The 26,704-nt window shown below is 38.0% G+C and overlaps 1 protein-coding gene across 1 annotated transcript in view; it reads left to right on the top strand.

The window, feature by feature from the left end:
- The window catches only part of VPS13C (vacuolar protein sorting 13 homolog C), a 6,956,796-nt gene that overhangs the window by 4,264,991 nt on the left and 2,665,101 nt on the right, over nt 1-26,704 (top strand). The window contains exon 52 of the mRNA XM_044076309.1: nt 24,337-24,566. Coding sequence (XP_043932244.1) covers nt 24,337-24,566 — 230 coding nt within the window. The remainder of the gene's footprint in view (nt 1-24,336; nt 24,567-26,704) is intronic.

The following is a 26,704-nucleotide window of genomic DNA, read 5'->3' as shown; positions in this document are numbered from 1 at the left end:
CATTCCTTCTAGGAATAAAAGGAACTCATTTATTCAACCCAGTTCATTGTGTGTATGTATGTCATTAGCCAAGTTCAAAATATATAACACCTTACTGTTTGTTACCTGTCCCTCTTCCTCTGATCATAACTTCCAGCTGCATTGCAATTGTCATGTGTCCAATTCTTTTGTAACCACAAGTTTTGACACATTTTTCTGCCATAATGATTAATGACTTCCACTTTTTCTCACACCTCTATCCAGTTTTCTGTTTCATACCTCTGTTCATGAATGATTGATCTAGATGAAATCATTTAGCTGTTTGAAATCCAGTTTCTTCTCTTTCCCCTGCAGCCTTTGTGACTCAAGCACTGTCAATGTACTTGTTATCTTACATGCTGCTAATAGGCGATCTGTGTCTGGCATGCAAGGCATCCTTCAAGCCATTACTGATGGATTTACTGCACATCATCAAGTCACTTCTCATCAGAAATACTATGTCTAGGGATCTAAACCTTTTCTACATCACCACCACAGCAGTTTGGAGAGATAGGTGGGTTGGTACAATGGTTAAGGTGGCTGACTCAAAGATTCAAGGCACAGTGTTTGATTCTCACCTTTTGGAGGGAAACTGGTTAGGCTTAGAATGGCATTAAAAAAGCTAGTCTAGTAATTAGATAAGGATTTATAAAATGGGGAAGTTGTCATAGTGGTTAAGGTGTTTACCTTACAAACACAAAGGGGCAATTGGCTAGGTTTAAAATGACCCACAAGGGCAGTTAACCTAGTACTAATCTGCGAACCTGTAATCACAGAGGATACTGCTGCTGCAGAGCAGACTCCCCATCCTCATAAAATAAAGTTCATCCTTGTCCATTTTCAAGCGTAATTTAGAGCTATGGATGGGAAACAGAAAATGTGTCCCAGGACTGCCCCTTGTACTAATAATGAACAGAAGCAGCTCCTAAATGCTTTATCCCATACATAGGTGTCCTCAAGTTATTTGTGGTATTATCCCAGTTATTCTCAATAGGGGCAATATATAATTATCAAACATAGGATGGGTAAGGCCAATCTATAAGCAAATGGGATAGGTTATTTCAAGCATAAAAGGGGAAACTGGCTAGGCTTAAAATGGTCCCCCAAGGGCAGCTAGCATAGTACTTAACTGTGACCTTATTACTGTACTTGTGAAGTTTTGTCACCTCCAACTGGTTGCATTCCATTTTTAAAAAATGTGTACATTTCCAGCATATTTGGCTGAGTCTAAGACTTCACATCTGCTGTGATTGGTTGGTTGTATTATTTTATCAACATTACAAAGGTAATGCTTTACCCTCATCATACTTTTTTATGCATCTGTCTCCCCTGGACGTCAGACTTGTGCCCTTTTTAGGCAATGGCATGAGGTCAAAAGTACTAACATGAAAATTTAATCTAAATGCAAATTAAAGATCATGCTGCTGAATGCTAAGAGTCTGAACATGAAACTGCAGCCATTGCAAGCATTCCTAACCCTGGAAGATACTGACATTTGTGCAGTCACAGAAACCTGGTTCAAAGCTGCGAACAGCACCCCAGCCATACCAGGTTACTCATCCTGTCATACATGCAGACCCCAAGCAATGGGCAACAAAAAAAAAGGAGTTGGAATTTCAATATGCATTAAAGACATACACATACACATACACACCTCCAGGTTGGTAAAACGATATGACTCACAGGAGACACTCCAGGTGCAGTTAACCGTTGACAGACCCTGTTCAATCATAGCTAGCTACAGGCCCCCAACTTTGACTAAAGATGCCCACTCCACCTATCTGGACCTCTTCGAATCTGTCAGGATTCAACCCTTTACCCTGATCCTGGGTAACTTGAACTATCCAACCATAGACTGGAAGAACTACTCATGCCAAAACACACATGTCCAGGGATTCCTTGATTTCATCATGCAAATGCCTTGGGCCAGCTGGTCGACACCCCACCCCCACAAGAGGTGATAATATGTTGGACTTGGTATTAACCAACATGAATAACTACTTCAGCAAACCTGCAGTGTCATCCTCCCTGGTAAGATCTGACCACAAAGCGGCCATTTTCAACGTCACCATCTCCCCTGACCCCCCCCCCCCTTTGCTAGGGTCAAACATAAAAACTATTGAGGGATAGTATAAACAGCTTCACAGCCCCCTCCCCCTCTGTAGGAACTGGCACAAATGTCCAAACCTACACCAAAGTACTATATGAGCATTTATATAGGTGCATGGAATCAAGAATACCCGATAGGACAAAATCATTCTTCTCAAGGAAGAGAAAACCTGTCTGGTGGACATCTGCAATAAATAAACTCAATAATAAAAGGGATCAGGGCATCTCCAGCACTTGCCCCCCTTCCCTTATCTCTAGGGAGCAAGTCATCACTGCCCTCACAAAGGAAAAAATATACAGCCTCCATGGGACCCAGTAACATCCCAGACTGCATCTTACTTGAACTCATGCAGGAACTTGCAGCACCATTAGGCACCCTGTTCATCCAAAACATGAGTACTGGCTTTGTCCCAGCTGAGTGGAGGACAGCCACTGTCATCCCTTTGCACTAAGGTGGAGCATCCACCGATCCAGGAAATTAGAGTCCTATCAGCCTAACTAGCCTGATCTGCAAGGCCATGGAGTGGATTATCCTAGACCTCATTAACAAGGACATTGGCAACCTCCAAACACTCAATCCCACGCAGTTTGGTTTCATCAAAGGGAGGTCATGCCTGTTAAATTTGGTCAATGTCTTTGAGACAGTCACCAAAGTTGTGGATGAGGGGAAGATGGTGCACACCGCCTGCCTTGACCTCACCAAAGCGTTCGATACTATTCCGCACTGAGGTATAATAGATAAACTCTCTGAACTAGGCATCAATCTGTATGTTACCAGATGAGTATGAAACTGGCTGATTAATAGAACCTACCTAGTCAAAATAGGGGGAAGCCACCTCAAGCAGTAGGCCAGTAACCATCTGTGTACCCCAGGGATCGGTTTTGGGTTCTCTGTTGTTTGAAATGTACTTTTCTGAGGTGCAGGTCAAAACTGGTGGGCTGTGGCTGACCACGTTTGCAGATGACTGCAAGCTAGGCGCTGTCTTCAATTCCCTTAGTGATGTGGACATCCTCCAAAAGGGTCTCACTCAAACAAATGACCGATGTCAGAAACATGACCTCAAACTGAATGCCAAAAAGTGCATCATCATACCCTTTGGGGAGAGTGATGTCCCGACAAATTATCATATTAATAACAATGTCCTAAGCACGCAATCAGTCGTGAGGGACTTGGGCACCCAGGTTGATAGCAAATTGACTTTTGACCACCATATTGCCTCCCTTGTATGGAAAGCTTTCTACATTGCCCACCTTATTAGAAAGGGTATCTCATCCATTATTGAGTACAGTGCCCCTTTTGGCATGTACTTCACAAAGCCCATGCAACAGCTGGAGAGACCACAGAGGTTCCTCACTAGGAGGATCCAGGGCCTCAAACATCTATCCTACACAGATGGGCTAAAAGCCCTGTCCCTCTACTCTAATACAAACTCCTCAAAGGTGACCTCTGTCTGGCATACAGAGCAATTTCAGACCCTGCCGTGATGGCCTTGCCTCATATCCACAAGTTAACCTGCACTCTAGTAACCTGGTCTGTGACATACTTAAGACTTGTTGGAGGGGCAGATTTGTGTCCCAAAGAATCCCTCTTCTTTGGAATAGGCTCCCTTTCCATGTGAAGCAGAGTAACTCATTAACCCTTTTTAAGCTCAACCTGGATAACTGGTTGGAGAACAGAAAATACACCCCTTTGATTCCACCTGTGTCTCTGCTGGACAGAGGCATCGGGTGCTGACTTGTCGGAATATGGGCTAAATTCTTAGATAGGCTTGTAAGGGCTTCAAGGCCAATAGCCTAGTAACTTCCTATGAGCCTTAGGTCCCTTTATATTTTCTTAAGTTTTCTTTGTGTGTGTGTGTGTGCGCATGCATGTGTCTTCTTGCTTTTTAATTTTTACCTTGAATTACTTCAGTTTTTGCAGTTGCATTTGTTTTGTGAGTAGTTAATATCATGTAATAATACTAGGGTTAATCATAAATTTTTCAGGTTGTAATTCATTAGAATATTAAATCCAGTATGGTATTGTTAAGCAAATCACCTATATCATTGTACAGCTGATTGTCCTATTCCAAGCCATTTGGAAAGTTCATTAATCCTAACCCCTTTCGTAACACTTTTGTTCCTTTCACAATAAGGAGTGAAACAAATTTCACATGCCAAATTCTTGTATTTCAAGCTTGTCCTATGATCACATATTCTTTTAAATGCACCTAGACGTAATGAACGTAATAAATGTTCTGGGTGCATGCTATTAGCATGTAAAAACATATTAACTGCAGTATTCTTCCTAAATGGTCTAAAACTAATTTGTTCTAAATTACTATACAGCGTTACATCCAGAAAATTAATGTTTTCCCTATTAAATTCATGAGAGAATATTAATCCATGTTCGTTCATATTTAGGGTCTCAAAGAAATCCAAAAATTCAACAATTTCACCCTTACAAATCATAATGAGATGCAGCTGAAAGGGACAGCTATGGGGGCTGCCTTTGCGCCCTCATATGCTATTATTTATATGGGATTTTTTGAAAAGCAATTTATTTACCCTACTAGATTCTATAGGAATAATGTTATAGTATACAAACGCTTTATTGATGATCTCCTTATGATTTGTAAGGGTGAAATTGTTGAATATGATCATACTAGTGATGAGAGGGAGAAAATAAATGAATTGAATGATGTTGAAATTAGATTGAGTGAGAGGGTTACAATAAAAATCTCTTACTTAAATATAAAAGGAGACAACTTGGGAAAAGAGAAGAGGGTCCATGGAAATTTGGTAAATCAAGATGTACTTTGGAAAAAGTGGTAGCTCTGAAATATGTTGAGAAAGAAGATATTGCTGGGGAAAAGTTATTTTTTGTTACTAAATTTACCTCATTTTCAGAAATATTAAGGAGAATAATGATGAAATATTGGTATTTAAAGAGGATGATAAAATTGGCCATTTGTTCCCCGAATATATTACTTTTTCTTATAAAAGGGGAAAGAATATAAGAGAGTTATTAAATTATAATTTTATGAAAGGGAATGAAATTAAGAATTTTACCCCGGGTACATTCCAATGTGGACACTGTAGCTTGTGCAATAGGGTATTGAATGTGGAGAGTATCAATGGTATCTCTGTTAATCCCAAATTTTATTTCAACTGCAGGTCGGTGGGTGTAGTTTATGCTTTATGTTGTTCTTGTAAAGATGTTTGATACATTGGGTAAACAAAAAGAATGGTTAGAATTTGTGTTTTAGAACACTTAAGAGATATTAGAAATTGTAGTGAAGTAAGTCCTGTGGCACAGCATTTCCTTGGAAAACATGGAGGCCTTCCTAGTAGTTTAAAGTTCTGTGTTTTGGGTAAACCTTTTTCTATGGGAGGGAATGATTACTCTCAAAAATTATTGGAATTAGAGACAAAAATGATCTTGAAATTTAAAACTTTAAAGCCCTTTGGACTTCATTTAGAACTGGCTATTTAGTCTAATGTAATTTGATACAAGTTAATGAAATTAATTTTTGTATCTAAATTAATGTATTATTTATATTTTAGTAATTTAAATAGTTGTGTGTATTTATAATTGTTAAAAGAAATGTATAGATAATTGAAACAAAATAGATATTAATATGTGGAGTTAGATAGATATATTTAAAATTTTGGATAAAAATGTTTAAATTTAATATGTAAAATGGGGATGAAATGTTTATAGAATAATTGAATGAATTGATTAAGTTGTTTGTGTTAATTGCTTTGTAAAGTGTATATAAATGTGTTTAAATCATACACTTTTTGTGATCCATTGAAGGCGAAAGGCTGAGGTACCAGATCGCATTGTTAATAAAGGAAAATACTGGTAAAGTGCTTGGACTTGTGTTTTGTTACAAAATTTTTTTTGTGGAGGTGTTTGGAATCAGTACAGTGTTACAAGTATCAGTGACTCACTGTTTGCTTCAAGGGATAATAGAAACTAATGTTACAGTAAACACACGTAAGAAGAATGGATGGCAACCACGGAAGAACTGATTCCAAGTGTAAATAAAATCTATATACATATATATGTGTGTCTGTAGGACAGCGGCAGTTTCATTGTCAGTCTAACCAACAAAAGCAGACACAAAAAATAAGTTTCAGACCACCACTTACGTGTCTGCTAGCAGCTTTCACCTGAAATAAAAAAAAAAAAGTCACCCTGCATTCATTACAGTCAGAAAACATGTTAATTTTTTTGTAAAATGCACAGCATATGTATATATATATCACTGAGCAACTGTAGAAAGGAGCTTCGCGGAAATTGTCACCTCTTAGACAAGAACTGGTTGAAGAACCGTTAATAAGAAAACTGCCAACTATTCAAAATGAAGACTTACAGAGAAATAGTGTCAGACCACCGGGTATGACAAACTTCTATTACAGTGACAGTGATATAAAGACATATGAAGTGAACCAACATCTGTTAAACCTTGTTGGTTCTGTGTACATTCGCAGCTCAGCGACTGCATTTTCATTGTTTCCCCGATAACGGAAAAGTACCATAATACCCATGCCAGCAGTTCTTGCACAAGAGGTTTTAGAAGACTGTGACTGGAAGACTGGATTGATCAGTGGTTGTGACAAAAACTATATTAAAAAGAGAGAGTGCATAATGTCTGGGTTCAAATCTGGCCATGAAAAAGCAGTTGAGACCTCTGTCAGTAAAGATATACCACTCAGAAGAGAAGCAGATTATACCAGCTCTCCAGGTATGTTGAGAAGCAAATGTGAGATTCAGATTATATCTAGCTATGTTCAAGCTATTAAATTAACTTTTAAAGAGATACTGGCAAGTAGCTCAGAGAAAGTAAAGAACTAAAGTAAGCAAGGAAGTCTGAAGTTGTGGAATTTGAATAGTTATGCAAGTACTTGCCTTCCCTGCAGCCTAAGTACTTTAATGTATTTAGTATGATAGTGTATCATTTTTATAGGGCGGCCAGTGTATTTTTTCTTAAGGCTAAAATGTGTTCTTTCCTGAAAGCATGCAAGTTTTTCACATCTGTGGTGGAGTAGAGCTAAGGTAAGAATGCATAGCAGTCTGAGTAAGCTGAAATACATTTTTGCTTGATTAGTCATAACATTAGAATTGGTAGTGTGTGTGGGTGCACCATCCGCTTGAAGCAGCTTGCTCCTGTTTGGCATGATAGTCTTCTATTTTAAAAAGTGTTTATAGTTTTGTGGTTTTGCTGTGAGTTAAAAGGCGTCAGGGCATGTTTTGAACATTTATTTCTTGAGTGCTTTTATTGACATGAATAGCCCGGATAAATGTGATGTGCTTAAATACGAGACTAGTATTAGTAATTTAATTCAAAATCAACCTATCAGTCACTAGTGTGAGCTTGTAAGCTGTAAGATGGAAATGTATATTCAAAATAAGTATCATATAGAATGTATGGGAGTAATAGCTTTTTATCATAATGGCTGCTTTGTCAATATTAAAGTGGATTGTAAATTGCTTTAAGGGAATATTTGAAAATCAGAGTATTGATTTACATTAAGAAATGCAGGGTGTAAATAGTTACAGGATGCCCATTAGGATGGAAATGAGCATAAATAAAATATTTCAGGATGGACATTTAGCAGAATGTGTGACAAAGAAATGGGAAGTAATAATAATACTACTGATTGTAGGAGGAGCTCCAGTAGTGACAAAAGAGGAATAAAGGACAATAATTGTAGATTTGTTGTAGCAATGGATTATTGGTGGGAGAGAGTGATTATGCTGGTATGTACCTGTATTCAGACTAAAACTACGGTTATGAAACTTAGAATTTTGGGAGAACTAAGTTTTCAGCAGCAAATATTGTTTATGGATGGAAACTGGAACTTGATTTGCACTAGTAGGGATATGTCAGGGGAATTTATAAGGGAAAAAGTAGCAAAAGGGGGTAGATTTCTGAAGAAGTATTTGGTATGGAAGATGTGAATTTAGTTGCAAGAACTCTGATACAATCTACTTATTATTCCCAAAGATACATTAACTGGGCTAGACTGGATATAAATTGTTTCACAGGGACATGTTTAATTCAAAGTTTTGAGATCCATCTGATCATGCACTAATAAAACAAATATAAAGTAAGGTAATGATATAAAAATGAGACACTGACCCTTTATACCTCTTAAAAAGAGTTGAATTTAAGGAATGAGTAGCGGATAAGATTCAAAAGTTTTTAGAGAAGATAGAAATTACTTCAGAAGGAAAAAGTAGTGAGTGTTATAAAATGAAGCTGGAGAAAATGTGATAGAAAAAGAAGAAATTGTTTAGAGGGGTTGACAAAGGTTTAAAGTCTTTCAGAACAAAAAGTGGAACAGCAGCAAAATGCTATATTGTTGTTCCCTTTAGCACTCTGCTGTTCTCTTTAGCAGGAGTATTTGGGTAGTATGCATGAGTTTAAACAAGTTGTTCTTAAGCCACCATTTCTGATTGCTCTAGAGCACAAAAAAATTTAGCACAATGACTTAAGCAACAGAAAGTAGAAGAAGAGTGTAACCAAACTTAAGGAGCCTTCAACAAAAAAAGTAACCAGAGATCCTGTAGCTATATCAGAGATATTTCAGAAAAATTATATAAAGCAGATGAATGGAGAAAACAAGATAAGATACAAATGGAAATATTTGAGCGATTTATTTCAATGTTAGAGGAAGATGGGGTGCAGTAGTTAATAGCTAAGATAGAAAGAGGTAAAATAAAATTGTAATATATAATCAGTGAACAGGGAAGTCTCCAGGAACACATTGTAGTCCTGTGGAAATTTGGAAGTGAAGAGGGAGTTGTGTGATGAAGGTCTGGAAGGCTTTGCTGAACAATATTTTAAAAGGTGGAGAGAGAGTACCAGCATTTTGGAAGAAATCTATGGAGGCATTCGTAACCAAACAGGGTGAATACTCTTCATATCCCAATTCATATGAACCTATTTTGTTTTAAACCGTAATTATGAAGTGTTTGTTTGTTAGCTAAGAAAAGGGCAAAAATCATAACAGAATCAAAATATATGCATCAGTGTGCAACATTAACAGAACATTGATGATCCAGTGAAAAACAGATTGTAAAACTGTTGCAAGTCGTGATGCTGAGGAAGTTTTTCATAGTCAACTAAGTTTTTATGGATATAGCAATGGTAGCATTTCCTAGTAGAATAATAGGGTTACTAAGAAGGCTGTATGAAAGGGTTATATGGAAGAATTTAAGGTTGGGGGTTTCTTTCTGGCAAGTTTTTTTGAACACTGGAATCGGGCATGGATGGTGTCTTCCCCTCTGTTACTTGCTTTACATTTAAGAGTTTTTAGCAACGATAATAAATGATTGATAAATTCAGGGTGATAACTGGTGTGGCTGTCAAGAAAAGTTAGCTTTGTGTAGTTGATATTATTTTGTACTTAATAAATACGAAAAAGGACATTTAAGTATTGTGGGACAGTGTAAGACAGTTTCAAGTCTCTTTGGGATATAAACTGAGTGAAGGTAAAACAAAAGCTGTGTTTGTAAACTATGCTCTCTTGCATTTCATTTGAGAGAGAAAAAAAAAACTAGGATTTTGATTGCAAGTCCTTGATGTGAAAGATAACCCCATAGACTATTATGTTTATAAAGTAGCAGGAATGGAAAAAAGACATTTTACCAATAGGGATGCCTAGAAGTAGGGCACTGAAAATGGGCAAGAGGGAGCTGAAATTTACCTGAGGAAAAATGGCAAGGAACCAAGGTACTGGGTATAAGTAGCTTGGGAGAGAAAGATAATAGAGTGGGATGATGTTAAGCATGAGTTTGGACTGCAGGTTAGAGATTGCCTTCCTAGCAACTCATACTTGCCCTTCACCAGTGCCGATCCTATTGGTCAGAAAAAAGTTTGGTGAAAGGGCGTTGTGTTCAGGCTGCTAGAATGACTTCCTATTATGATGGTTTAACAAAAGAAATTGATTGCTTCAAGTTCGTTCATTGATAGGGGTTACCCCAGGGATTTAGTGACTAATATTGCATATGAAGTACTCAGAGAATGGGGAAGGAAATATAAACCCCTTTTGGATATGGCGTAAAACCCCAAGTCTGACATCAGTAATGATGACAAGAACTTTGATAGGGCTATGATAGTGGAGTTTAACTATGTTGCACCACAAATTAAGGAGATTATTTCCAGAAATTGGAATATGTTAAGGTAAAACCTTGACTTCATAGGAAGTTACTAGGCAATTGGCCCTGAGGTGCTTATAAGCCTAGCCAAGAGTTTAGCGCATGTTTAGACAAGTCAGCACCCAAAGCCCCTGTCCAGCAGGAACACAGGTGTGGAATCCCAGGGGTGTATTTTCTGGGATCTGGGACACAAATCTGTCCCACCAACAAGACCTGATGATGTCACAGACCAGGTTGAGGTAGCACGTGCAGGTTACTCTAGTGAAGCTTGACTTGCGGTTATGCAGTAGTCCCATCAAGGCGGGGTCTGAGATTGCTTTGTATGCCAGACAGAGGTCACCTCTGAGGAGTTTGTTTGAAACTAAATGGAGGGACAGGGGTTTTAGCCTGTCTGTGTAGGGTAGATGTTTGAGACCCTGGATTCTTCTGGTGAGGAACCTGTGTGGTTTCTCCAGCTGCTGCATGTGTTTTGTGAGGTACATGCTGAAGGGAGCATTGTACTAAATAATTGGCCTTATAAGGGAAGAATACAGGGATGTTATGACCGCCTTGTCTCTGGATGAGATATCCTTACTTATGAGGTGGACAATATAGAAAGCTTTCCGTACAACGTAAGCAACATGGTGGTCAAAAGTCAGGTTGCTGCCAACCTGGGTGCCCAAATCCCTCATCCCTCATTGCGTAAATGCTTTACTTATCCTGGTCTAAATGACTGAATCTATGAAACCTGTACTAAAGTGTAGGGCAGCCAAATTGTAGAGTTTTTCTTAGACATTACCCTTATACCTAATTTAATATTTATTACTGGCTTAGGATACATTAGTTTATACCCATAATACAGAGAGTAAACTGCATTATTTAAAACTTATTTAAAAATCACTTTTAAAATTATTTTTAAACAGTTTTGTATTTATTATATTTCACATTTTAAACCATTTTTAAGTTTTTTAGCATGGTATATTAAACATCTGGTCATAGAAATGCATTTTATAAACTATGGTGGTTTTATTTATCAATTTTAGGCTAGTTTTGCAAGTATTTTATTGTAAATGTAGAACACAAGTGAACCAGAACAAAACGGCTACTTCAGTCACTATTTCCACAGAATCAAAATCAGTCCAGGATAAAGCAAACTTCTTCTTTATTCCATAAAACAGAGAACAACGAAATGAGCGCTTTCACGTATTTGTAATACGCTTCATCAGATTTCAATATACATTGAAGCAGCTCAGTTTAAATAGTATATTACATTACTTAATTGATGCAATTAACTTGCTAATTGAAAACACCTATCTCTGTCAAGCAGCATAACTGTCTCTTAAAGTCACAATGAATCTATACTTAATCTAATATATCAGTTTGTCTCTATTCTGCAATGTTATATATCAAGTATGTATATATATAGATTACTTATATATATAAAACAACATTGATCATATTAAATTGAATAGAGTGCAATAAAGTAAAGTGAATAAACATTAAAATAAAATAAAACAAAACCAGAGACAAAAAAAAGAAAAGAATAAAATAGTCTAGCAAAAATATATGCATCAGTAAACCTCAAAGCATTTCTCCACATAACTAGCCCTTAACCCAAGTCAGAAGCCTCATTAACTGACACTTTATTTTGTCTACTTCTTATATATTTTTTGCATACCCAATAATATACACATATTAATTCCTGTTTGTCAATAATATAAAAAGTAATAAATAAGTCAATAAATATATAGATAAATAAAAATATATACATATATATATATATATACATACATATATATATATATATACATATATATACATATATACATAAATAGATACCCACATATAAAAATCAATATATTATTAAAATAAAGTGCATAGTGCTCTGTGTTATTCCTTACTAAGATATATATTATGGCAGGTCCAAATTGCCCTCTATCTCTTCAGCTTCTTATTTTATATCTTATAAACATATATTGACACCTGACAGACATGTATATATCAACTCATATATAAACCAATAAATGTACATACTAGTAAATACATGAGTAAAATCAATAAACAAATAACTGTATAAATATATGAATATAAATATAAATAAATAGCAATATATATCAACTAACTATTATTACATAAAGTGCTAATTGCATATGGGCTAATCCATTGCCAATAGCCCTAAACCCATGTATACATTCAATAAAGAATGTTGATAAAATATCTTATATAAATATATATATATTGTCTTTGGATGAGATATCCTTACTTATGAGGTGGACAATATAGAAAGCTTTCCGTACAACGTAAGCAACATGGTGGTCAAAAGTCAGGTTGCTGCCAACCTGGGTGCCCAAATCCCTCATCCCTCATTGCGTAAATGCTTTACTTATCCTGGTCTAAATGACTGAATCTATGAAACCTGTACTAAAGTGTAGGGCAGCCAAATTGTAGAGTTTTTCTTAGACATTACCCTTATACCTAATTTAATATTTATTACTGGCTTAGGATACATTAGTTTATACCCATAATACAGAGAGTAAACTGCATTATTTAAAACTTATTTAAAAATCACTTTTAAAATTATTTTTAAACAGTTTTGTATTTATTATATTTCACATTTTAAACCATTTTTAAGTTTTTTAGCATGGTATATTAAACATCTGGTCATAGAAATGCATTTTATAAACTATGGTGGTTTTATTTATCAATCTTAGGCTAGTTTTGCAAGTATTTTATTGTGATATAACTTGTTTTTTTTCCCATTTGGGTAGCGTACATGAATATGCCTCATAATATTTGGATATACACTGTCTCTAAGAAATTAATATACACATACCGCAAATTGGTTCTTGCTAATTAAATGAATTTGGATGTTATATAAACAGAAGGCTGAGTGTTGAATTTTATTTTGATAAGGTCCTGAGGGTAGCAGAATGAAAGCACTTAATCTTTCAATAAACCTTTGAACTTATTGTTTTGACTCCCTCAGTATGTCTTAGTGTACTTTGCACCTGGCCACCTGGTATTGCTATTATCAGTTGTTTTTTGGTGGCCTTGCTTTGTTTTTACAGTTTATTATTTGGATAAGGTCATTCATAGGTTTGAGCGACTTTGTTACTTTTCATCCTAGATCTCTAAGTTTGGCTGTTTCTAAACAAACCATTTCTTGGATTGCTGAAGCCATTTCCTTTTGTTATTCCTTTTATGGGAAAAGCCTTTCTGCTTCCATAAAGGCTCATTCTAGCAGGGCTGTGTTTTCCTCTGCAGTTTTTGTTTTCAAAGGATTGGATACCAATTCTATCCTTGAGGCTGCTATTTGTACTTCTGTCCATACATTTACGAAACATTACAAACTGAATGTGGATTCCAGGGCTAGAGCTGGCTTTCCAGGGCCTATCCTGTATGGGTTTCTTGAGAGCCTTGCTTGGGCCTTCCTCCTCCCAAATTTGCTGTTGAGCTTTTGTACTTTCCCTTCAGTGTTTAATACTGCAACAATGATATGGATGGGCACAGTACAGTTGTGTAAAGTATTACCATACAAGTAGATGTCCTTCCCTGCATTGTTGCAGTATTCATTCCCTCCTCCTGCCCCTTTTTCTCTTCTCCATTTTCCTTCTGTATGCACACATTTCTCCTTGGACTGTCATTCCTCCTGGGACTATTTATTTCTGAGGTATGCATGTTTGTATGTCACCTTTATGCCCTATGCCATGAGCGGGGATCATATGTGCAATGCACTACATCCTTGAAAACCTAAGCCTTTTCTGTACTGGCCAGACATTAGGCTGTCATTGGCAGGGGATCCCTTGAGTAAAGAATACCGCAAGAGTGAAGTGAAGTACAGCTGCTGTTATGGTAAGTGTTTATACAACTGTACACTTAATACATAAACTAGTGTAAGAACCTATCATCCTGCCAATACTCTGCTTTCAATAATAGCAACAATATTTGTAAGAAAATGGAAAACAGAATTTTAATTCTGGAGATGTGTATGTGTGTTTCTAAAATTATTTGATATCTAATTTGCTTTTCAAAATTTTAAAGGAAAATGTCTGGTATCTAATACTAAAATTGTTCTTAATTAGTCTAGGAATAACTGATCTTAAATTTATTCGTTTTACAAATATTTAACATCCTTCCAAACTGGCAATTAATTATAATCAATTGACTGTACTGTACCTTATAAACAGATGCTAATTATATTCAGTTTTAATGCGTCCAGTTCTTCCATCCCATGGATGATATGGTTTATGAGTCATATGAAGTTTACAGTATGAAAATAAGAACAAAAATGTTGGTTCATAGGTTAGTACTAGGCTAGCTGCCCTTGCAAGCCATTTTAAGCCTAGCCAGTTATCCCTTGTGAGACTCAAACCCTGTACCTTGTGTTTGTAAGGCAAACACCTTAACCATTAGGCCACCCAAAATATTTTTTTTTTACTTTTTCCAAAGCCACAACACCATTATCTCTCCAGATGATTGCCACATTTACTGTTTACCCTTCCTCATTGCTCCTGTAGCTCATTTTCAGAAGTATTGGTTATATTCCTTGGCTGAGTAGTCCCCATCCCACCCTCAGCTGCTTGAAAAGCCAACCTTGTAGGGAAGGAGTAGCAGACAAGGCAGTAGCAGCCATCGTGTAGCTGTAATGGTCAGAGACCCTGTATTTCTAAGGAAGATTGATCCACAGTGATGTAAGAGATGATGTGAGACTCTTCCTAACACTGTTACTGTCCTGTAAGACCCATGGTCTCTACCAGATATTATAAATGCAACAATCCTTTCCCTCACTTCATCTCTGTGAAAGAAGAAAAAACTGTTGTCCATTTCATCCAAACCCCTGACCCCACCTTACCAGCTACTCTAGTCCGTTCTCAAATTTAGGTTGCAGGTAGTACAGATGAATAATGTATAGTATTTTTGATAACAGAATCATTTTAATACATTAGAATTTATCTTAAAAAGGAAAAGAAAGTGATTCACCATTCTGCTATTTTTTAAGCTACAAACATCTTTATTAATTTATCGCATATGAAATTGGCAATCATACAATTATGTAAATGAAAACAAGCCATATTGACATAATTTTAGTTGCAAACATTAAGACATCATAAACCAATATGACATGATTCTAGGTGCAAACATTATACATTGCTTATAATCTATCCAGTCATTGTCAGTCAAACATTACATAGCTCATTCAAATCCTGCCTTATTTTAAACGTTGTTCCTCATTTGCATGCATTGTTCCCACAATTCCCATTGTTTTCCTATATAATTTGCTCCTGTCCTTTTCCAAAGATCGCAATTCCAGTATTTATCTCTGTTACTGTATTCACTACTTCTAGTAAAGTTGGATGTTCATGATGCATACAGCTGCAGTCATCACACTTGGGTTATCCTGCCGTCAGGCGGGTCCTCGGTCGGCCGAATTCCAAAGTCTAGGTCCGGCGTCGGTTGTCATCGCTTCTTCCCTGACGTCAGTGTGGCAGGGGTATAAAAGAGGCAGCCAACGCCATTTTCTTCAGTCTTTCTTGACGTGCGGTGCCCGAAGCAGAAGCAGTGTAATAAAGACGCTATTGTGTGGTACCTCTGTGTATTTTTGGTTATATATAGTTCTGGTTTTGTGCACCTGGGTTTTACCTGAAGCCGTTTCTCTTTTTATACATAAAGTTAATAATTGCATTTCTTGTGGGAAGCAAATACCGCATAAGGATTTTCACTCTTACTGCCTACCTTGCTTAGGGCCAGACCACGACGTCTCGGCCTGCCGTTTTTGTGCTAGGTTTAACAAACGCACTTTTAAGCACCGGGCGGAGTTTGCCCTTCATTATTTTGGCAAAAAATTTAATTATATCATGTCGTCGGATACATCGACACCAGTTTTAGGCAAAAGACGCAAGGATAAGGATAGACATCCGAGGCCTGCACCGAGTACTGAGATCACGCTTAGGCCGACTACCGGTTCTCAGCGAGGCACCTACGCAGCCCCTGACTACCGATGAAACTTTTTTACCGGTGACTTCAGTACCCGAGGCCGCAGGATCCTCAGTCTCCATTCCCACTGCAGATACCGACGCCACTCTTGGTGGGGAAACCGAAATTTCAGCCAGGCCTGCCATTTCTGAAGGCGTTTTCAGGCCTACCACCTCCTCTATTAAATCATTCACTAAGTCCAAAGCTGCAATGAAAATTAAAAAACAAGGGCCTCAGACCCCCTCTCCAGGCCCCATGCCTAAAAAACAGATGCTTAAAATGGCTGAGGATTTGATTACTCTCATCATGGGTTCTCAACCCCCCTCAGACAAAAGACCCAGGTTGGAGGAAGACTACCCTTTCTCAGACCAGGCTTCTATTACTTCAGACCATTCTGAGGACCAGGATTACACTTATTCCCCATTTGAAGACTCTTATGCTGAGGAGTCTATTCCCTCGGTCTCCCCCCCCTGAGGACTTCTCCTTTGGGGAAACCCTGCATACACTGAGAGAGCACTTCCACTGGGAAGGCCAAGATTTCTCAGATTCCAAGAAAAGGCTCAGGGAATTTCTACTACTTCCCCAACATAGGCCCTTTGTTATTCCTCCTGTCTTAGATATTTTCGATGATGTCTACGCAGAAGCCAGTCTTAATCCAGACTCATTACCTCCAGCCCCTGTTAAACCAGACAGATATTACTGGGTTCCTGATTCTCACCAGTTCCTTTATAAAAGCCATACTGCTGACCCAGAAACAATTTCACAGGGTCCCAAGGGGATTAAGGCCTCTACTGCTAAAAACCATTTGCCTTCAGAAAGAGATTCTAGAGAATTAGAAAGGTGGGGGAAAAAGGTGTATACATCAGCCACTTTAACTATGGGGGCATTAAACTGTCAATTTCATATGTTAAAATACCAACAGTTCTTGCTATCTCAGCTGAAAGGCAAAATGACACAAACAGAACAGCCAGACTTGAAAGAGTTGCAGGATTTGTTGCATGGAGCAGAACAAGTGGGGAAACATACCTTGCAGTGTGGTTTTGATGCTTTACAGGCCTCATGCAGAGCTGCTGTCACGGGGTCTGTCATACGTAGACATGCTTGGCTCAAAGAGCAAAACTGACCAGATCATGTCAAAGCAAAATTATTAGATGCACCACTACAAAAAGATGTATTGTTCGGTGCTAAAGCTGAGGAGGTACTAAAGAAAATGGAGGAAAAAGTGAAATCTATGCATACAGTTAGATTTCTTGCAGGTGCAGCCTCCATGCTTCAGCAGAAACTGTCCTTCAAAAAATTGGTCCTTTCCAGCCATGGACAGACCCCAAAGGGGCAGATACAGACGCCCAAGGGGTAGAGGACAACCTCAAGGATCTTACAGAGCTAGACAGTGGCAATTACCAGCCCCCAGAGGTGGAGAAGATAGGCCACAGTCATTTAGAAAAGAGATGCAATGACTTTCCCCTATGCCTGCCAAACAAAGATATAATGGCAGCACCTTTGGGCTGAAAACTGGCCTTATTTAAAAAAAACTGGCACATTGTTACACAGGACAAATGGATTCTGGATAGAGGCTACAGGTTCCACTTTCACACCCTTCCAAAAATGAGAGGCATGCCAACCCTGCCACAAAATCAATGGGCAGAGGCACAAAGGCAAATTTCCGCTCTCATGAATATGAAAGCAATTCAAGAGGTACCTGCAAAAGAACAAGGTCAAGGTTTTTATTCAAGGCTATTTCTGGTACCAAGGAAGGACAAAGATTGGAGACCCATCTTAGACCTATCTATTCTAAACACATTTCTAGAGGTACCAAAATTCAAGATGCTCACATTACAACAGCTTCTTCCCATGCTGGGCAAGGAGTCTTGGCTGGCAATGTTGGACCTCAAGGAGGCATACCTGCATGTCCCTATCAGACAAGATTGCAGAAGATACCTCAGATTTCTTGCAGGTTCAACCCACTACCAATTCTCTGCATTGCCCTTTGGCTTATCTACTGCACCCAGAGTGTTTACGAAATGCCTGGCATCAGTAATTGCCTTCTGCAGACAACGAGGAATCCAAATCTACCCATATCTGGACGACTGCCTGATCCAAGCAGACAGAAAGGACCTTCTATTGCAACATCTGGCGTTTGTAATAAAACTGTTAAACTGCCTTGGGTACACAGTGAACAAAAAGAAATCAAAACTAATACCTTCTCAACAGATAATTTTCCTGGGTGCCAGCTTAAATACAACAACCCAGATGGCCTACCTCACGCCAGACAAACAAGGGCAACTGTCTCAATACTACAACAAAATGGCAACTTTAACCAGGCTACCTGCAAGGAAAATCCTGCAGGCTCTGGGGTTCATGGCATCTTGCATCCTACTAATACCATTTGCAAAGCTGCATATGAGGAAACTACAATGGTACCTAAAAAACTTATGGTCTCAGCACAGCCACAGCTTGGAAACAATTATACCACTCATTCCATGCCTTCAAAAGGGATTTTTGTGGTGGGCTTAAGCATGCCAAAGAAACATAGGTCTTCCTTTCTGTTTACCACAAGCAACTCACATCATCACAACAGACGCCTCAGACTACGCCTGGGGAGCACACATGGAAGGTCAGTGTATTCAGGGAAAATGGTCCCAAAAAGAGATGCACCTACACATCAACCAAAAGGAGATGCTAGCCATACAAAATGCTCTTATGACCTTCAAAGACCTACTGCATCCAGGCCAACTATTAATAAGGACAGACAGCACCACAGTCATGTGGTACATAAACAAACAGGGGGGAACGCATTCATACCCCCCGTGAAGGCAAGCCATGACCCTGTGGAACACAGCACTGGAATTACAAATTCAACTACAGGCACAGTTCCTGCCAGGGAAGGAAAACACACTGGAAGACAACTTAAGCAGAAATATGACAGACCCACACGAATGGAAGTTGCATCCTCAAGTCTTCTCAAAGATAACTCAGGCATGGGGACAGCCAGACATAGATCTATTTGCTACCCACAGAAATTGCCAGTTGGAAAAATTCTGCTCAAGGACCTATCATCCACAGGCCTGGAAAGTGGATGCACTATCTTTCAATTGGACAACATTGACAGTCTATGCCTTCCAGCCTCTACCTCTACTGGCCAAAGTCCTATTAAAAACCAGAGCAGAGAGGCCACAAATGTTTCTCATTGCTCCAGACTGGCCACGACAGCACTGGTATCCTCTCCTAAAGAGCCTGTCACACTCACCACCATGGATCCTTCCTCAAGTTCCTCTTCTGTTGTCCCAGCACAACTACAAGACCCTTCACAGCCAGCTCAGAACTCTAAATCTAGCTGCATGGAGAATACCTTAGTGTACCAACAAACTCTCCTCTCCAAGGAGGTGCAGGATGTCCTCTTGGAGGCCAGGAGACCCTCTACTAGAAAAACCTACTCCACTAAATGGAAACGATTTTGCTCCTGGAATCAAGCAAAGGGTCAGAATCCTTGGGTAATAAATATACCTCAGATTTTACAGTACCTAACTGAGATGTTACACAATGGCCTCTCCTTCTCTTCCATCAAGATCCACGCTTCAGCCATTTCAGCACAATACAATACGGATCCTCCTTTATTCTCACATCCTCTATTAAGGCAGTTCCTCAGAGGGGCAAAAAATATAAAACCCTCACGGAAACAACCAGCTCCAGCCTGGGACCGCAACTTTGTATTGGAGAAGCTGACACTGCCTCTTTTTGAGCCGGCTTCTTCAGCAGAGCTACAATACTTGTCATGGAAAACAGCATTTCTTCTGGCTATTACCTCAGCACGCAGAGTTTCGGAGCTACAGGCCCTCATGGCTGTGCAACCATTCATCATTTTCCATCAAGACAGGGTTTCCTTACGAACCAACCCTACCTTCATGCCAAAGGTAGTGTCCAGTGTGGCTTTGAATCAGTCTATTCATTTACCTACCTTTTATCCAAATCCACAGAACAAAGGAGAGAGGCTACTACATTCCTTGGACATTCACAGGCAACTTCGTTATTACTTGGACAGAACAAAGTCATTCAGAAAATCTGAGCAGCTCTTTCTGTCCTATGCTACAGGTGCTCAGTGAAAGGCTATTTCCAAACTGACTATTTCAAAATGGATAGCCCACTGTATACTCTTTTGTTATTCATTTCATGGAAAATCATTGCCTGTATACATCAGATCCCACTCCACCAGGGCTACAGCTACCTCAGCAGGTTTCCTCAGGTGGGTCCCTACCAAGGACATTTTGGAAGCAGCTACTTGGAGTTCAGTGCACACTTTCTCCAAGCACTACCACCTTCCACTGTACACAAAATTTAGAGCGGGCTTTGCCACAGCAGTCCTACAGGGCATTCTAGCCCCTCCTAATTCCGCTTAGTACCAGCCACCCTTACTTAGCTTTGGGATTCTACCCAAGTGTGATGACTGCAGCTGTATGCACGATGAACATAGTACAGTTTTGTACCTACCATAAATGTAGATGTTCGAGTGCGCATACAGCTGCAGTCCAGGTTACCCTCCCTCCATCCCCTCTTAGGACAGGGCTTATGACAAGCACCTTTAACATACAACCTATTTGGGGTATTCCTTTATGGTGTATTTGCTTGCAACTGCTGTTTTGATTTATCTACTTATGTATGTTTGCATGACATCATGTTTTGCCTTCCTTTCTGGGGCACCTGACATCTGGGGCAAGAAAAACTGAAGAAAATCGTGTCTGCTGCCTCTTTTATACCCCTGCTGCACTGACTTCAGGGAAGAAGCGATGACAACCGACGCCGGACCTAGACTTTGGAATTCGGCCGACCGAGGACCCGCCTGACGGCAGGATAACCCAAGTGTGATGACTGTAGCTGTATGCGCACTCGAACATCTACATTTATGGTAGGTACAAAACTGTACTTTTAGACTTTCCATTTTCTATTTTTTTTTTTTTGTGGAAGCCAACATAATTAGACTCAGCAAGGCCTTACTATATGTGTATCATAGCTCAGAAAAAATAATTTCCTTAGATATGCCAGTTTGCTCACCCAGTATCTCTGACTGAGCAGTCTGCAGGGAGTCTTTAAAGTCTGCCAACTCATTACACTCCCAGAAAATGTTCTCAGCTACCTATTTCTTCTCCATTACACCTCCAACATTTGCTGTCTACCTGAGGAGAAATTCTTTGGAGTCTACCTCCCATTGTTTTTTTGTGAATTGCTTATCCAATCTCGCTTCCTAATCCTTTCTAACCTCCTCTGACTGATTCTTATAGTTATCATGCAGTATTTTCTATGTTGTACTAATTATTCCTTTTTAACGCAGCTTCTGTTCTAGATTCTAATAAAAACTGTACTAGTGCTGATCTTTCGCTTAGGGTCCCCCTATTTCTTTCTCTTTGCCTGTACTCTGGTATCAATCCTTGATAGGGAAGGTAGTCTCTATCTTATAGTCCAAATATGCTCTTGGCATCTTGACATTGTTGGGGAAATCGACAAAGAAGAATACCCAGCAAAAACAAACGAAGCAGGCACCCAAGAACTCCAAAATAAGTGTAAACGTATTTATTAATATAAACGTTTTCGCTCTTAGCCAACACTTAGAGCTTCTTCAGACAATACAAAATTGGCGCCAAATGACTTTTGTATACAATATACATGATGTCATTTCCTGAAACACAGTAAATTGAACATTTAAAGAGACAAGAGTTTTAAAAAACATATATAAGATAAAATATATTAAAAACTTACATCTTTCACCGTATAAGTTGGATTATGTAGGTACCTAAAAAGACCACTTTTATATTTAATATTTAAATGTCAATGGAACCTACAATTTATATTACCTCCACATAGTATCTAGTGTTAAATTTAAAAAATTAAAAAATGTTTTAAAACATACCAAACCCAAACATACAAATTGCTTAAAATATTAAGCCTAAATAATATCTTTGTAAAATGTTAGGCATTTACTTTATAGGCAAGCATGCTAACCATCCTCATAATAAATATACACATGGAAATACTTAATACCACCAAGAAGCCAATAATTCCTACATTTGAATTTGTTACAAAATATTTTATATATATACAAAGTATCCCCTACATTTTTTAGGATTTCTTGAATGAAAAGATGGTATCAGGCCCTAAGATAACTTTTATATTTAAGAATAATAGAGTAATTGTGTAATATATCTATGTGCATATTTATTATGAGGATGGTTAGCATGCTTGCCTATAAAGTAAATGCCTAACATTTTACAAAGATATTATTTAGGCTTAATATTTTAAGCAATTTGTATGTTTGGGTTTGGTATGTTTTAAAACATTTTTTAATTTTTTAAATTTAACACTAGATACTATGTGGAGGTAATATAAATTGTAGGTTCCATTGACATTTAAATATTAAATATAAAAGTGGTCTTTTTAGGTACCTACATAATCCAACTTATACGGTGAAAGATGTAAGTTTTTAATATATTTTATCTTATATATGTTTTTTAAAACTCTTGTCTCTTTAAATGTTCAATTTACTGTGTTTCAGGAAATGACATCATGTATATTGTATACAAAAGTCATTTGGCGCCAATTTTGTATTGTCTGAAGAAGCTCTAAGTGTTGGCTAAGAGCGAAAACGTTTATATTAATAAATACGTTTACACTTATTTTGGAGTTCTTGGGTGCCTGCTTCGTTTGTTTTTATCTTGACATTGTTACCTTTTCCTATCTAATTATTTGTTCCCAATACCTTGGTTCAGCAAAGTCTCCTTTCTCCAGTCCCATGTTGGCTTAGTTCTTACAATACTTTCGGCTACTTGATAAACATAATATTCTGCATGGTGATTGTTATTCTCCTTAAAGGTTTGCATCCAAAATCCCAGTCTCGCCTTGCTTCTTGAGCAGTTTCTTCATCATCCCTTTCCATTTTGAATTATAGGTTTATGCTTGTGCTATGTATAGGAGCCTTAACTGTATAGCTCTGAAAGACAATTCTGCTATTATTTACGTAGTTTTGTTTGCAATAATAAAATTTATATTTGTGTTCTTACAAATTAGGGCCTGTTACTATATCCAGAAATTTTAACTCTATCAGGCAAATTATAAATATGTATTTTAATATATGTTCTTTTAAATCATAATTGATGTAAAAGACAGTTATTCTAAAGAAGAGTGAATGAATGAGAAGGTGGTAATGAAGAAGCCTTACTTATCTTAATTTAGATACAGGATCAAAGATAATTTGGAATAGAAAGAACTGACTGCCACTAACTAGCTTTAAGGTCGACTTTTTCTGTCCTTTGAAGTAGAAGTGGTTCTTGGACTAAATGCTAACTGAATTTAGTTTAAATGTCTGCCCAGTCAACTACCACCATTGCAGGAGGCATTCGAGCAAAAACTCCAACTTTTCTTAGATCTGAAGAAAATATCCATTGGATACTTTGAGAATTTACCTGGGTGTTGTATTCACAGGCACTCTAGTATTTGTCATCGGGTATGTGTTTATATTTTCTTTATATTTGTTAACTTTTCATTACTGAGCATCACTGTGACAAATATAAATGAAATATTTTTCTTTGTATATTTTTCTATGTTTCATTTTTCTTTGAGCTGTACTTTTTTCATCCAGATTAACTGGTAAAATAATCAAAAGATACTGACTTTTTCTATGAATCATAACACTAATAAACAAGTGATACAGCAAAACATACATCAAGTAAACCATATTGGCAAAATTAATTTTTGAGGAGGCAACCATGGGGCACTTGATGTCAAACATATAAAAAAAGACAAAAAGCAATCTGGCTCAGCGGATAAAGATGGGTGTGTATGTTTACAGTGATGTATGGTGGGTTATATTGGTAGTTGTTCTTGTAAAGACTTCTAGCATGAAATTTCAGTATATGATGGGCATCATTAGTTATGTATTTAGGATAGATCCCATAGGGAAAACTAGAGTTATTTGTGGAGAGGCTATAATTTGAAAATGATTTACCGATCTGAAATTGCTGCATATTTTCCTGCTTGCTGATATTTACATGTTAGATTTTACTGTTATGCTTATTTTAGATGTCTACTCTTTTTTTTTGTTTGTTTTTTTCTCTCTTTAGCTGATACCCAGCAACAAAAAATGACTGTGAAAGCATTAGTCATTGACCCAGAAGTTGTGTTTGTAGCCAACCTGATGAGGTCAGATGCCCCAGCCTTGGCCGTCTCTTTCCAATGTGACTTTTTCCTTTCTCTTGGAGAAGAATCTAAAATGATTTTTGCAGTACTGCGGGACTTGAAAGTTTTGGCTTGCCCGTTTCTCAGGGAGAAGAGAGAGAATAGTGTAACAACGGTAAGAAATTAAACTGAATTACTGTACTGAAAACACTAAAAATGATTTTTGTCAAACAGGTTTTTTATGTACTCCATAAGAGGTTTAGATCTGCAAGAGTCTTACTCTAATGCACTGCTGAGTCCTTATGGTGGCTAATACAGAACTTCAGGAAGTTTACTGTTATGCTTCATGCACTACATCAGTGTAATAAACTTATTTTTTTAACCACATCATTCCCTGGGCTTGCCTAGTTGTCCCCCTTCCTTCATTCCATCAGCATATTTGTTCTTGTGTTGGGGTAACAGCTAGGCACTTTTCAGGCCGGATAAGGACCCTAAGGTCCATCCATTCCATGGCTGAAGACCTGATCAACCCACTTGTTTATAGGTGAGGTGGGAGTTGGGAATTAGCAGGTCGAGCAGTCTGCTGGACCCAGTGAAGTCTCCTCCTATTCACCAGAGTTCTTAACCCTTTGGCTTTTGTCTTAATCCATTACAGCCAAGTGCATCTTCAGGTGTTTCTGCAATTAACTCCAACTGATGCCTCTAGGTGTCAGTTATTGCTTTTTCAAAATTGCATTAATAATTTGAAAATCATGCTTCATGCAGAGTATCAGAAAATTTTATCTTAAGGCTTACGTGATGGCAAATGCAGTCTTTTTTTATATCTGACATCTGTTTAATGTAGCTAAAGAGATATGGGATATTATTTATAAACTGTTTATCTGTATTTTCATAATTTTCATATTTCTGTAAATATCTCAACATTCAGATAACAGGCAGAACTGTATAACCTCATATGAAAGCTCGCAGCTGTATGAAGAAAATCCTGCTATTAGTATGTGGTTTGCTTGAATAATTACTCCAGTACCATAAGCTGTTTATATAACTTTACACAGTTAATATTCACTGCCTTTAGTTTGGCTTATAAAGTCCAGTTTAAAGCATCAAGCTAAATGAATACCACCAATATGAAGATTAACTGAATACTTTGCCATTTACAGTTTTCTAGTAACACAGTTCCAGTGATATGAATATTTGTGTGAACTGTAATGTGATCACCATGTTTTTAAAGGCTCAAACCACACCCACTGAGAGTTACCGGTTCACACACAAAAGAGATGTACTAGAGGGAATGAGTTAAACTCCTCCATACACTGCCTGCCATAGGAAGTATGCCTGTCCTCACATAGCTTTTCTACAGGTTAATGCTCTACACTGTAGGCAGCCATGTGCTCAACATGCACAACCCCCAAGGATGCAACACCTAGTTCTCCCTCCGGTATCTCCCCAGGTTAGTGTTCTGCAGATGGGCAGTATGTGCTCAGCAAGTTCTTTCTCCAAGGAAGTATCACCTAGTGCTCCCAGGTTAGTGTTCTGCACTTGTGAGCAGTATGTGCTCAGCAAGCCCAATTTCCAGGGATGTAACACTTAGTGTACCCTCAGGTATCTCCCCAGGTAAATGTTCTGCACATGGGCAGCATGTGCTCAGCAAGTCCTTTCTCCAAGGATGTAATACCTAGTGTTTCCCAAGTATCTTCTCAGGTTACTGCTCTCCATTGCAGACAGTATGTGCTCAGCAGGCCCGATTTCCAAAGATGCAACACCTACTGCTTTCCTGGGTGTCTCCTGAGTGAAAGCCAGAGACATCTTTTTTTTTTTCTCTAGGATTGATGAGCCTACACCTTCTTCTCACTCCCATCCTCCCTTGCACACTCGAACATGGGTCATCTTTCTATTTATCTATCTATATGGGTATCTATTCAATGGTTCAGACCTCTGCATGGCAGGGGCAGGCTCTACAGTCTAAACTTCTAAAAACATGCAGAGTATAACTTTTCTTTGTGAAATTTTATGTCTTTTGGAAAAAGGTGAATCTGTAGGGCAGAAGTTAACACAGCAGGTATAGATTAGTAGAGAGACTGTCTTATATACCAAATAATTTTGTAGTCTTCATAAAACAAAAGAAAAAAAGCTGTAGTTTGGTACATTACAGGACTGATTGAAATGATTTATGGTCAAGAAAGTAGATATCCTTCTAGAAACATAAATACACGTGGACATTTTAGTTCGACTAAAAGTCAGAAAAATATTTACATATGCATTCTTCCCTTATCCAGAGGGCATTCAAGCGGAAAATAGGAAGATTCATTAATA

This window comes from Protopterus annectens, chromosome 7.part0 (genome assembly GCF_019279795.1).
Source record: "Protopterus annectens isolate FY-2018-M chromosome 7.part0, PAN1.0, whole genome shotgun sequence".
NCBI lineage: Eukaryota > Metazoa > Chordata > Ceratodontiformes > Protopteridae > Protopterus > Protopterus annectens.
Note: the sequence above shows the minus strand (reverse complement) of the source record. Positions and strands in the feature narration are given on the sequence as shown.